The 14752-nt window shown below is 38.0% G+C and overlaps 1 protein-coding gene across 8 annotated transcripts in view; it reads left to right on the forward strand.

Annotated features, from left to right (window-relative positions):
- PTPRZ1 (protein tyrosine phosphatase receptor type Z1) overlaps positions 1 to 14752 on the forward strand; it is a 133309-nt gene that overhangs the window by 70022 nt on the left and 48535 nt on the right. For all 8 annotated transcript variants that reach the window (XM_071423731.1, XM_071423733.1, XM_071423735.1 and 5 more), the window contains exons 3-8: positions 5256 to 5435; positions 7244 to 7395; positions 8838 to 8933; positions 9186 to 9252; positions 12616 to 12773; positions 13322 to 13472. In XM_071423731.1, coding sequence (XP_071279832.1) covers positions 5256 to 5435; positions 7244 to 7395; positions 8838 to 8933; positions 9186 to 9252; positions 12616 to 12773; positions 13322 to 13472 — 804 coding nt within the window. The remainder of the gene's footprint in view (positions 1 to 5255; positions 5436 to 7243; positions 7396 to 8837; positions 8934 to 9185; positions 9253 to 12615; positions 12774 to 13321; positions 13473 to 14752) is intronic.

Genomic DNA, 14752 nt, shown 5'->3' on the forward strand with positions numbered 1-14752 from the left:
TCTTCTATGACAGATTTTAGTAAGATGTAAGTGGTCTAGGACATTTTAAATGAGGAGAAGGAAAGATTGAAATGAGAGGGTTCAGCTGACTACAGGTTAGTGCTGTGCTATCTTTCAGGGTATTCTCACAGCTAATCCATGTTTACGTGCGCGTAGACACAATGCACAAGATACAGTCTAGGTAAGCTGATATTTAGTACAAAAACAATAAGGTGCTACATGGAATAAGAGATTAGATTATTTGACTTGCATGAATGCATCTGGTTTCAAAGCAACTAGAATTTTCTGTTGATTCTGTTTGCTTTATCGGACATATTACACCCCACAGTAAGAAAATGTGTTGAATTAATTTCTTTGTCACTGTATGAGTAACAGAAAAAGTCCATGGGATAAAGAGTATTTGACTTCTGCTCATTTATAAGCAAGTTACTCTATCAGTGTTGATCTTTTATGGTTTAAGTGCTATTAAATTTTTCTAGATCTAGTCTGTGGGCTGACTCTCTTTAACCAAACCAGCCCAATTTTATTTTTGAAAACTTGACTGAGATGTTGGCAAGAAATCCAGTGCTGGAAAACCTCCAAGCAACTGCACCACTGAGACAGGTATAATAAATGGCTAAGCCCAAACCTGGAAGCCAAAACTCTTTCTTTGTAGTTACAACTCTGTCTAGGCAAGTAATTTCATCCATTAAATTCATGAATTTTCCAATCTTAAGAATTTTTATAAACTTATGAGACTGATTGTGATCAGGTTGTGGGAGTAGTTGGAGATTTTGGAGGGGAAAAAACCAAAACCCTAAAACCATTCCAGTGAAGATCAAGATAACACAGAAGCATTGCCTTCTACTCAGTAATATGTGAAACTTAAGTCATTTGTTTTTTGATGACCATAATGTTTCCCTAGAATGCAAAGTGTTATGGAATACAAGCTGTGGTAAGATTCCCAAGACCCATATTGGCAGAATTTCTCTCTTTGGGCCAGTAGTGCACTCATCCAGATTGAGAATTAAATCATTCTTCTGCCTTGGAGGATTACAGAGTGCATTGTGCAACCTTGGGTATAATGATTCTATATTTTAGAGTTCAGAGCAATATTGATTTGGCATCTAAATTTAAACTTTGTCCCAGTGTAAGTACACATATCTTTGTGTGGCCTTATTTCTGGTTTTTCATATCTTAGATAAAACATGTTTGCTAAAAATAAATAATTGAAATCACTTAACACTTCAAAGTGATAAGTCAATAACATTTTTGATAAGGCAAATCCATTATTAACAGTCCACACAGAGGGGTTGTCTTTAATCTCCTATGTGCGTCCAATCTATATTTATAGAAGTAATTTTAACATCATGAAATCAAATGCTGATGAAAAATGTAGAGGAAGAAATTAAGTAGAGGTAAAGAATCCATCTCTCTTTTCTGCTGTCTTTCATCTATAAAATAAACCCTAGGATTCACATCCATTTCACTAAAGGTCTTCCCTAAAGAGCCTCCTTTTCTCCATGCTAAACAACCTCAGCTCTCTTAGCAGCTCCTTATAAGATTTGGACTCCAGACCCTTCACCCTCTCTGTTGTCCTCTGGACACACTCCAGCACCTCTATTTCTTTCTTTCAGTGAGAGCTGAAGTGGAAGCCAAAAGGAGAACTGGATGCTCATTGTAGGAGTAGAGTCATAGGGACTAAGGTTGAGGAGCAGAGTTAGATATGAACATTTCCTAGAAAGAAAGGCTAGGAAAATTTCTTCAGACATTCTGCCCTGGACAAGAGTGGTAAAGGTTATGGTATAGCAGGCATCCATTTAATCTACTTTGTTCGGTTTTATTTCTATTCTTCATGAGTTACCAGTTACTTTTTCAGATCTGACACCTTTGACAAATATTCTTCCTCTGTGCACTCTTGAAGATATATTGTGCGTATTTTTGTTCTCCTCAGATTTCCAAAGCACAGTTTGGGAGAAGTCATTTTCAAAGCTCCATTTCAGCAATATTTTTCAAAATGGCTGGCTCAGCTTTGATTTATGATTTCCATCATAACACCTATAGTAAAACAATCTGCTCTTGTTTAAAAACATTCAGTTCTTTCATTTTTACTTTGGTTTTCAGCAATTTATATAAACTGCAGCAGTTCCACCACCTGCTGCCTACACCAGATGCATTTATGTTAGCATTTTAGTTCAGATCAGGAGTGGACTTTTGAAGCAAACCTCCTGTCTGCGCCCCACTTACTAAGCTTTGGTTTGCAAGATAGAGTTGTCTCACAGTGTGTGGCATGGGTTCATCTTAACTGGTACCAAACAGGAATTGTGTTGCAGGAGAGTACCCTTCAGCAGGCAATGGGCATTCAGCTAGACTGAGGTAAAAACCTTCTGGAAAACATCTGGTATGGACATCTGGTCCTCAACCTCAACTGTTTCCCTCTATAATGTTACTTGTATTGTTCAGCACTATTTGCTAATACACACACCCAATATGTGCTCCAGCATTTGCAGAATTCATGCATAAATGTGTATTTTGCTGCTCAAATGTAATTTGGGTCATCATGACCAGACTCCAGTTCTCCATTCCTTCTCAGACTCCTTAGGGGATTCCCCCTGTTCCTGCCCCAGATCAGACCCAGCCATTGATTTCCTGTACATTTTATTCCATAGTTTTTTATCAATGATACAGCTACACACTGTCTTCTGGGATGAGCAAAGATTGCAAATTTTATCATGAGATCCATGTTAGGACTTTATTACACACTGAGTCACAAGTAATGACTACCAAGTTGTAGAACTTAAGTTCTCCATACAAAACCACAAAATAAAAAACTATGGAAGTTGGAAGGAGGTTATAGTTTCTTTGATTTTAATTTACTTGTTTTTACTGAACATAATCATAGACAGTAGAGAATTTAAAGACAAGATGAAAAATGCAATAATGTCCTTCATCAAAAGAAGCATGGAAGAAATTTTCCAAAAGCACCATAGTGGGAAAAAGAAAATAGTGGTTTTAGTCAGTTCTACCGTCAGTGATGGAAAGAGCAGAATAACAGAAATGCATGTTGGAAAAAAAGATGGTGTTCTGAAAGAGAGACTGCAGGTGAGCTATGGAATTGGGTATATCAGTGGAAAGAGAATGGAGATTTCTACTGCCTTGGGGCAGCTGCAGGAGTCTGAGGAAGTGTTTGGCTTTGGCAAAAGGAGCAAAAGAAATAGAGCATGGAGTAGGGAGTGCAGCTTAACTCCAAGGGATGGCTGTGGGCAGCTGTCTCAACCCAAACTGACAGAAACGTGTGAGAGAGACCTTTAAAGAGTTTCCTGCAGCTTGGAAAATCACTGAGCTGTCTGAAATCAGACCTGGAAACAGGAGCCTGTTTGCAACGATGCACAGGGCAAGCTGAGTTATTTGTGTCCTTTCTGACCCTGTTTGGAGGCTTTTCTGTTTAAAAGTTAACTATTCTAATTTTATTTTTTTAAATTTCTTTCTTGATGTTAAAAGCCTTCAACATTTGTTAGAAAATTCACTATAGAAGACTTGAGCAGATTAATATCCAAGTGTTGGTTGACTTGAGCTGAGAATTTCTTAAGGGACACTTTTGAAGGAGATGAAATATCAGCCACTCTTTTCTTGTGAAAGTGCATTACAAATCAGGATATTGCATTATTTTTCCAGGTGATAAATTAAAACTGACAACTAAAGGACAAGTCTGACTTGAGGAGGAGCTGAAAGTTTACCCAGTGTGCCATTTCCAAAGGGACCAGTGCTTGCTTGGTACAGGGCTCAAGTCCCCACCTGTAGGATGCTGACATTCGTAAGCCTGTGGCTTGATCTCCCTTTGGGTTGTTGGCCTATTGTGCCTGACAGTTCCTTCTGTTGCTATTTGCAGGCAGTAAATGTGTTTGCATACCATCTGCAGTAATTCTGATGCAGCAAACTGATACTGGTAACTGGCTTGACTTGTACTTGTTCAATAATTTAGTTCAGGTTTCTTTCTAGCTGGCTGTCCAGGTGAGCATCTTGTATGACTGCCTATTGTGATGATTACAGGACTGGCTGCATACCTTCTTCCCCCTGTGAGTTTTCTGAGTGCAATAGGAGTTCTGTCCTTGCCTGGAGTACCAGATAGCAAATCTTCACTGACAGACTTGGATATGGTAGACTGGCCTGTAAACGAGCATTGGTTTATTTCAACATATCTAGTAGAATTCAAATATGTGCACTGCATACACTAATATTAGCTCTTAGCTGCTAGTAAGTGGGATGTTAACTGAAGTCATTCTATTTTCTTGAATCTGTATTGTTAACTCTTGGTTTTAATTACCATTTTGAAGTATTGCCAGAAATCCCTGTCAGGAAAAATATCTATGTGTTTTCAAACAATTAACATACACAAAATATTGTTCCATTTATATTAGCATGCTATATAAACAAGAGACTGTCAGAGCTGATGCTACTGTGTTATACTGATTTGTGGAGTACTTGTCCATTTCCTGAAAATTATCAAGTCTTTGGTGAAGGGCATGCTGTATGTGTCCCTGATTTGTGTCTGGGCTGGCCCCAGTGAAATGGCACAGAGCCCCTGTGCCCTGGAGAAGGCTCTTGCTGCAGCACAGGAGCTCCTCTCTGCCGGGCAGCTGCAGAGGGAGACGGATGGAGTGGGAGTGCACAGCCCTCCACAGGCACAGCTGGGCCATGCAGCCAGCCTCTCAGAGAGAGCATCACTCATGGGCTTTCCTTTTCCAGGGTAAAGTCAGTTTACCTTTCCCCACTCACCTTTTTTCATTTTCCAGGGTAAAATCAGCTTACCTTTCCCCCTCTGTGTAAGGAATTCTTAAAATACCTTATTGCTTCTTTATATTTAAAAACCTTACCAGATAGACGACTTGGCCAAAAGGAACATTAACATTGGAATGATTAAAAGTTTTTTGGGTAGGATAGTTTTCCAGCAGTTTCCAAGATTTTTTGCATGCTGGTTCCATTCATCTGAAAGCTTTTTTTTTGTTTCATGTACATTGTTCATGAGGGTTTTGTTGTTATTTCATGCTTTCCTTGGAGATTCATAAGAATGTATGTGTGGATGTCTAGAGTGCTCAGAGTGTGACTTAACTGCTGAAGGTAGGAATGAGTGGTAAATATTGCTACAGACAAAGTCTAAAAAAGGGCCAGTACTCTGATCTCAGATTGCAAACTGTGTTTTAACATTACCACAATAAAAAATGTATGGATGCCAGTTAGTATTTAAATGTATTTACCCCAAATGTTTTGATTTCTAGGAACTTTGAACCAAAAGAACTGGGGCAAGAAATATTCTGCCTGTAATGGTGCCAAACAATCACCTATTAATATAGATGAAGATCTTACCCAAGTTAATGTGAATCTGAAGAAACTTAAATTCCATGGATGGGAAAAGGAAACTTTGGAAGATACTTTCATCCGCAACACTGGCAAAACAGGTAAAAAAGTCAGATTTCATGTTTCGAGTTAAGAGGTCTGAAAAGTGATATAGGACAAACAACCAACCAAGGAGTTTTACGGAATCATTCTCATTTCAGCTAGCTGGTACATTCTGAATTTATCTATTAAATAAATAAACAAAACAACAGTGATGACAGTAGCTAAATGAAACAGAAATCACACAAACAAAAATGTTGATGTGCATGGACAGATACAGCCAAAGCAATCACATCGTGACTATCATCCTATCATGGGCATGTCATTAAATCTAAACAGTAAGTTGGCATTTGCTGTGCAATTATGGTAACTATTACTATATATCTAGGGTCTGAAATGGGTAGGCAAAAATGATTTTTAAAAGTACGAATAAATTACCTACTCATCTGAAGGCACTTCATGGATGAGTTGAAGTTACAAAAAGCTCAGGTTGGGATTTATCTCACCCACACATAGACACATATAATAGAGAAACTTTCATCTGAATTACTCACATAGACGCCTCCTAACAGTCAAAGAAGAGAAATGTGTGCTTTTGAGTTCTGATTTGTTTTACCAATCTTAGAAATGCATTTTAGAAAGAAGTGATTTATACCTACGAGTGCCTATTTTTCCAAGCCATGAAAAAAGCTTATGGTGTCATCTAAATTGTCAGACAAATCTTTTAACTACCACTTATAAATCCAGGAATGCAGAAACTAAAAGCTGCTTGTTAGAAGTACTGTTCCTTGTTTGGGGCATGGGTGTGGAGGAAGGTATCTCTTAACAACTCTCTTTGACCTTCTACCAGTTCCAGTGGGACCCCTAGATCAGCCTTTTTTGTTTAGTTTAGTTTGATTTAGTTCAGCTCAGTTTAGCATCATTGTTCCTAATTTCTGTTCTTTCTATCGTATACTTTCTACATATCACTACACAAATCACTTACTTTTTTCCTGCCCAACTAGCTCAGATAAATATTGCTTTGTCTTTTCAAAATGCCCCTGAGAAAATGTTCTTTAAAGTCCTTAAAAGTGAACTGAGATCTTTCTCATCTACAGCAATCCAGATGTTTTCAAGGAACTGCTAAGCTTGTTTAAATGGTCTTCAAAGTTTTGAGGAAAGAAATGTAGGGAAAATGAGCTCCATTAGTGCTGTTTTATCAAGAAGTCAAGCAGTTCACAGTTGCTGGAGATGGGAAAGACAAAATGTGGGGCTATCCCATCCTGCTCATTCTCTCCAGAAGACAAATACTCTGTCCCATCTACAGTTTGTGTACAGCTATGTCCAGCTGAAGGCCTGTCATTGCTTTTTCCCATGGGAGATAGCTACACAGCTAAAGAGTCTTACATCAGGACAGCTGGCTAAAATATTCTTTTGTTGTGTTGTCTCATGATTTGTATATAGAATTGTGGTAAAAATGGGGGGCAGGTGTGTATTTTCCTTTTTGTTAGAAGCACAGACCCTTTCAGGAAGGTAGGTACTTCAGGAATTTATTTTCTTAGCCAGCTGGTAGCAAGACCAGCTTTCTCAACTTTTTACTGTAGTTCTGTGTCTAGTTTCAGATAACAGGAAATGCAGTGCACTTCATTAAATTACTATTTTATGAACTAAAGCATGAAATGAAACATATTCTCCATGCTAATAGTGAATTACCACACTTGTTACTTAGTTTAAGTAACCAATTTCCCGTCAAATTGCTTATGAAATACAGAGAAATAAGCATATCATATTTAACTTCTAGCACCTAAAACAGAAATATGAGAGTTATAGATGCCTTGTCTGGATTTTATATTCACATTCCTTTTTTTTCCCTCTTTCTCAATTTTTTCAGTGGAAATTAACCTGACAAGTGATTATTATGTGAGTGGAGGTGGGTTAGACACCATATTCAAAGCAAGCAAGATCACTTTTCACTGGGGAAAATGCAACGCGTCATCAGACGGATCAGAACATAGTCTAGAAGGACAAAAATATCCTCTTGAGGTAAAGTATAGAATAGATTTTGATGATTTCAACAATTTGACATTCTGTGACATTACTACTCTATAAAATTCCTTTGTTTATCTCTTAAATCTATTTGCAAATATAATCATTCACTTAAATCCAAATTAAGAATAAATGATGCATTTTAGAAGGGCAATGTAATGTGTTAGTGGCATGTTAAGAATGTCTAAACTCCATTTTTTCCCATCTTCTAAGATGGTATTAGATGTCAATTCTGCTAATCTGACAAAGCTCCCATGAAATGTTAAGCTCCTATGAATCTGGCCCATCATGTTCCACATCAGTTCATTGTTCAAAGTGTAAATGGACTTTTCAAAGTCAGGGCTTTGCTGAGAGCCCATGGGGACTGCTGGGCCTTACAGATACAAAGTGTGGGCTGGAAAGAGCTGGCAGTGGTGTGCCAAGAGCCACGTGAGCAGGTCCTGGGTGCAGCCACATTCACAGGCAGCCAGGCCAGCGTCCCCCTGGCTGCTTTGGCAGAATGAGTTGCAGCAGCATGGGAGTGGGCTGGAGGAGAGGAGCAGCTCCTCCTGGGATGCACAAAGGCCAAACTCTCTTCCCTCAACGTGGCATTGTGTCATCTTCCAGTACAAAAGAGGCAGTTGTGGCAGGCAACTGTGCTGTTCCTCACTCCAAACATTTTGAACTTCTGTGTGAAAGCAAAGCAATAGTGCCAGGGCTGGCCTATACATGGGGAAGAGTGGTAAGCCAGGAGCAGTCTCTGGACAGTGTCATTTCTTTTACCTCACTAGCCACTTTAAAATGCTCAGTCACACTCCATCTGCCCTGACAAGGCATCACAGAGAATACTCACACTCCATCTGCCCTGACAAGGCATCACAGAGAATACTCTCTTCCATCATCATCTCGTAGAAAGCCAGTAGGAGCAGTCACTCCCCCACACACGTTGGTCACCCTGCACTGGAGGAGATTTCCCAGCTGCATCTGGAGAAAGAGAGAAAGGAGTGCAACAAAACCAGTGCTCATGACAGCAGTCAGATGTGCCTGGTGATCTTATACTACCAATGTTTTTCTACACTTACTGCAAGGCAGATGCAGTAGGGACATCCTGACATATTATTCATGTTTTATCACTGATGGACAGACTGATTTCACCAAGTACTCTAGGTCAGGTGTCCAGTTATCTCAGCTTACTGTGTTATCCACGGAAAGCATTGTGCTCCTTGAAAGGGTAATTCCTGCAGCATTAAGCTTTCCAGGAGAGCTTGTTTTTACATAGCTAATTATTGATGAATTCCATTCTGCATCCTCAAATAACACAAATGAGAGAGGTAAAAAATCCCTACATTTATTTAAAATACTTTGGATGTTTTTTTCCTCAAAATGGGAATATAAGCAATTGTATTACTGAGTGTTTACAATTTTTTATATATAACATTTGAATATATTTTTAATTGCAGATGCAAATCTACTGCTATGATGCAGATCAGTTTACAGATTTTGAAGAGGCAGTTAAAGGAAGTGGAAAGTTAAGAGCTTTATCAATTTTGTTTGAGGTAAACAAAATATATCTTTGTGTCATTTAATAAGCCTTGAAACACAGCAGATGTTCAAACTGAATTTAACTGGTTCCAATGTGTGATCACTGAGTTAAAAATTTCATCCATCTTTCTAATTTATTCTTGCAGAAAAGCAAATGGGCAAAATAAGTTTGTTTGGCTTTAAATCATCTATAATTTTGGTGGTAAACTGTAGTTTGCAATCCTTTTTCATGAAGCCTGTTAAAATATGCAATTTCTTTTTAACAGATTGGACTAGAAGATAATCCAGATTACATTCCAATCATTAATGGAGTAGATAGTGTTAGTCGTTTTGGTAAGTTTGCCTCCATTTTTTATTGTTTACTGATTAACTCAATTCCACTTCAGTGTGACTATGAAACCTTTGAGACATTGAGGAGCATGGTTCTCTATTGCTCAGTCATGTCTATTTTGTTAGAAATGACAGAACTCATCTGGACAGATGAGAAATGGACAATCACCAACCGCATGAAATCTAACATAAGCAAGTGCCAGATTCTGCTCCTGGGAAAGGGAAATCCTGGTTATGCCTACAAACCAGGGAGGGACAGTCTGAAGAGCACCCCTTTGGAAAAGGTTTTGGGGTTTAGTTTAATGGGAAGTTGAATGTGAGTCAGCAGTGCCCTGGCAGCCAGGAGGGCCAATCCTGTCCTGGGGGCATCAGGCACAGCATCACCAGCCAGGCAAGGGAGGGGATTGTCCTGCTCTGCTCTGAGCTGGGGCAGCCTCACCTCGAGTGCTGGGGCACTTCTGGGTGCCACAGTGTAAGAAGGACATCAAACTATTAGTGTGCATCCCGAGAAGGGCAACCAAGATTGTGAAAGGTCTTGAGGAAAGGAGTGTCTGAGAACTCTTTGTTCAGCTTGGAGAAGGGTGCCTCATCACAGTCAACGACTTCTTTAAGTAGGGCAACAGAGAAGCATTTGCTGACCAGTGGTAGGACATGAGGAGATTGGATGAAGCTGTGTCAGAACTTCAGACTGGGCATTAGAAAAGGCCCTTCACTGAGATGGTGATCAGGGACAGCTTGGGAACAAACTCCCCAGAGAAGTAAGTGGTCATGGCACCAAGTATCTGGATGATGCTCTTAGTCATATTGTTTAGTTTTAGGTCGTCCTCTGAGGAGCAAGGAGTTGGACTTGATGATCCTCACATGTTTCTTCCAACTTGAGATATTTTATGTTTCTCTGATTAATTTACCCCAAGAATATTTGTAACAACAGACATGTAAATGAATAAATATAACTAGCATGAGAAATTTGTAACTGTTTAAATGCTAAATCCAGATAAATCTGATTTATTATGTACGTCTTCTTAATCATACATGTCAGGGTTTTTCTATTTGGTTGGAAGCCAAGTAAGACTGTTCTAACTATCTAAGAAGGGTCTTACAATAGTGAAACTGTCTCTGTTCAGTAGACTCAGAGGAGAGAAGTTTTTTTTCAGTAGCTCCTGTGTAAATCCAAAATAGTCCAAACATTATTGGTAATGGTTGCTAATCAAGCCACAACTTCAGTGTGCACAAAGAGATCTGGGCTATGTCTCTAACTCAGTTTCTGGTGTCTTTGCAGATGCATAAATATGAATGAGCACTGTCTTGGACAGGGATATATTCTTACATCATGTCCATGACTTTAAGGAAACCTTGTCTCAGTTTTCCTTTATGTAATGGTGCTTGAATTTAAAAAGCTGTTTTAAAAGCCTTCAAAAGTGTGACATTCAAATCAAGATTTCTTTTTTCCCTCTGGAAAACAAACACTATTCAATAAATTTAAAAGGGAACACCTTTCATAAGTTAGAAAGACATGGGGGGTGGAAATATAAAGTAATTAAGATTCATTACTTTTGTGTGTCATCTTCTGTGAAACAAAAAGGAGAACTAGTAATACATCAAGACAGATGCTGTCCTACAGCCTTGGAAGGAGCTGTAAAACTATCAGAGGAAGATTCAAGATACAGCCACTACATGGCACTTCAACAATGCTTAGAATACAATTTTCCTGAATAAAATGCAGATGAGCTCAGGAAATTCAGGTCATAACCAAATCAGGTTGTTTCTTCTGAAGAAAAGCACACAATCTCTCCTTGTCTGTGCCCTTGTCACTCATGTCTCTCTTGTGCTTATTTCCTGAGTTCTCAAGCTCTGCAGAGGAGCACTCCTTTCCCTTCTAGACAAACTTTCTGGTTTTCATCATTCTTTGTAGGTGTTTGATTTTGAGAATCTAGGCTGTGAGTCTCATTAAAGGGTATTCTAAAATCCAAAGTTGCAAAATGTATGGCAGGATTCTTGTTACAAAAGAGAAGTTTCATGTCCCCAGCCATCTATGTAAAATGGACTTCATTTTTGCTGAGGGACAAATGTGTTAATTAGACACATACCAGATAGCAATGATAGCTTCTGTCTGAGGGCTGATTAGCATTTTGACAGGAGAAATGGAAGGATGTGCTTTGTTCTTCACTGCTAAATGTTCCCTCTTCATGATACATGAATGAGAGAGAGGGGACGAGCCAGCTCTTAAACCTTAACTCAGTAGAGAAGTCACTGCAGAGAAGAAAAGCATCAATCCCTTGTAGTCAACTGTTAATGCAATTTTGCTCTCACCAAATTTGTAAGGAATTATGCAGACAAAGGTCAGAAATCTGTACAGAGATGAATAAGTAACATACCTGTAAAAGCATGAGTTAATGCACAGTATGAAAATTCATTAGATGTTCAGAAGTACTTACCAATTAGGGAGGAACTTGAAATGAGTAACTTTAGATTGAAGTAAGTTGTATAAGCTATCTACACTATTACAAGGTGTGAAAAGCAACATTATTTTAGATGCACCAGAAAGTAAAGCAGATAATTTTCACAGACTGAAAAGTCTGCCTTGCTGAAGTTGTTACCATTTAGGCCAATTGCTGTTGCTGGACCCTACTGCCATACCAGCAGGCACAGCTTTCTGTGGATGGATTTCCAGCAATCCCTCATGCTTACTCCCAGCTGAAAAGGTACCCAGTAAGGTGCTGACCTGAAAGATTTGATATTATTTTCACAGGACGTGTTCTCCTGGAGGAGGTCTTTGCATTGTTTGCTGATTTGTGTAAAGCTGTTGCAGTGTTTCACTATATTATCACCATTTTAAAAAGAATCCTGATCCACAGAAATTTTGTTTCTGCTATCATGAGTAATATTAACCCTCAGGCCTAGCATGGCAACTGTTCCCCAGGCAGTGATTTTCTGCAAAAAACTCAACAACTTGATTAAATTTGGGGGAGAGTTTGAAGCCATATCATGAGACCTAGAACAAAGATTTAATAAACTTTTTTTCTTTGAAATTCAAGAGTGAGACAAAGGTTTGGCACCTTGTATGTAAGCTTACAGTGAGAAAATTCTTGTGAACTAATATACTAAAATTAGTCCGTTTGTTACTGGAATAACTTACTACACCTTCCCAAGTAAACAAAGTTGGGCTTGAGCTATACTTTTTCAAATGAAATAGAAGACTTCATGATTTATTTGTATTCTAGTCTGTCTGGAAATTAAATTTTGAAAAGCCTCTAAATTAGCATGTTCCTATAATGGTAGTTCTTTTGAAGAGTGTGATTTGTATTTATTAATTGCTTTGGTAGTATTTTAACTATCTGACTCTATTTTTCTTTTTTATTTTTTCAGGAAAACAGGCCGCCTTAGAACCATTTATTTTGCTGAATCTCTTGCCGAATGCAACAGACAAATATTACACTTACAATGGTTCTCTATCAGCTCCTCCATGCTCTGAAACAGTTGAATGGATTGTGTTTAAAGATACCATAAGTATTTCTGAAAACCAGGTAATTTGTTTAATGTAGTAAAACCAAACAATTATACATAATACCAAAGAGAAATTGCCATGTATATGGTAGAAGCTCACAGCATTCATTGCCAGCCCAACAACAAAGCTTTTCTTTAATCTAGTCAGAAGTTTTTCATCAGCTGTTAGATTAGAAAGCATCTATATTAATTGTGTTATCTTTTACATTTTTCATAGTTTAGTACTAGAATCTGAGCAATTTCTTGTCTTAAAATAGGATAAGAACATATCCCAGGCTGTCTGGACTTCGAGCTCAGATAAAAGGGAGTACAAAACACTTTTTGGATATTCCCCCAGACACATGGTGATGCTGAGCAGAGCATATAGCTCCAACAGCTGAGTGGTTTAAAAATACTTGTTGAGTAAAACATTAGATATATTGATAGAACAAAAGAAAAGTTCAGTGCCATGCAGGATAACTCAACTGTGAGACTTTATCCAACATCTTTTCCCCAGAGCTTTTGCCTATTAGCAGAATCTGGTCAAGTTTTCTGGTTTGTAACTTATTTTTTTCCTCTTGTCTTCTAGTTAGCTGTATTCTGTGAAGTGCTTACAATGCAGCAGTCTGGCTATGTTATGCTGATGGACTACCTGCAAAACAACTTCAGAGAACAGCAATATAAGTTTTTTGGGCAAGTGTTTTCCTCTTACACTGGACAAGAAGAGATTCATGAAGCAGGTACTTAACTGAATTGTCATTCCTCTCTTTGCAAGTTAAAAGACAATTTTCAGTTCAAGATTCATCCAAGTATGCAGTTACTCATTTTAAATTGTGTAGAAAGTAGCACACTGTATTATTAGTCATAAATCTATCACTTTAGAGAAAAAAAACAGCAATCATAAAACATGTCAGATTAAATGGAGTGGAAAATTAAATGCTTGTCTTGACCAGGCATTCAGTGAAAATCACGTCAGTTCAAGCTTCCTTACAGAGCCCTTTCAATGTGTTTCAGACTTCAACCAGCTGCCTTTTCAGAGACTGCAAGAGTATTTTGTTTTACAAACCTATTTGGTTCTTTATCGTGTAGTGTGGATGCTTTTTCAATAGAGACTGAAGGGCTGTCACCAAATTAATTTCAAGTAGTTTGCTTAAAAAGTGATAGATGGAGAGAACTCCAGAAGCCAGATTCTGTTCTCAGTCTTACCTTAAACTTCAGGGAGGTTTGAGAAGGTTCTGTGACCAAAATAGTACATAAAGCAGTAGGAAACAAGATTTGGCACTAAATATGGAAGTCAATTATTCCTATACTAACAAGCACAAAAGAATATATAGGAAACTTCTAAACTGGAAGCACTGTGTTACTACTTGGATGAGAATACCTGTAGATTTTTTAACTCAGTTTCACTGAACTGTGTTTAATTAGACATGAACAGATGACTTAAGCACAGGCTATAGGTGTTCTGATTAGAAGTGTGGTTTCATACATGTAATTTTACATATTTATGTGATCATGTATGTCGACGCACACAAATGCAACTATGGGATTTCTTTAATGTAGAACATTAGAGAAGTGTTTATATTTTTGCCTCCATTTTAAGACAGAATTTTAAACACTAGGAATCATTAAAGTTAAGTGTTCAGATGTAAGAGCTGTAACACAAATGCCAAAGTCTCTAAGAGTCAATAGGCTTATTCATGTTTAATATTGCATAGTAGTCAACAGAAAAAAACTAATCTTTTAAATCCCTTTAGAGGATGTATGAGAAATGCCAGGACTGATTATTACTCAGGTAGATAACTGAAAAATTATTTTGTGTTTTGAAACCTAGAATCTCAATTTTCTCCTGTTGCGTTCAATGTAGATTCTCATTAGGGAGTAGGATTAAATGCTTGATTTATTGCTGTAATTAATACATGACATTTCATAAGTAGAACTAAGTTTTCTTAGAAAAGCTAGAAGTTTCTTTCTATTCCATTATAAAGTAATTTCAGGAATTTTCAAAATATTTTCAGGAATT

Source organism: Agelaius tricolor, unplaced genomic scaffold (genome assembly GCF_023055355.1).
Source record: "Agelaius tricolor isolate 1412-34295 unplaced genomic scaffold, bAgeTri1.0.p SCAF_3, whole genome shotgun sequence".
Classification (NCBI taxonomy): Eukaryota; Metazoa; Chordata; class Aves; order Passeriformes; family Icteridae; genus Agelaius; species Agelaius tricolor.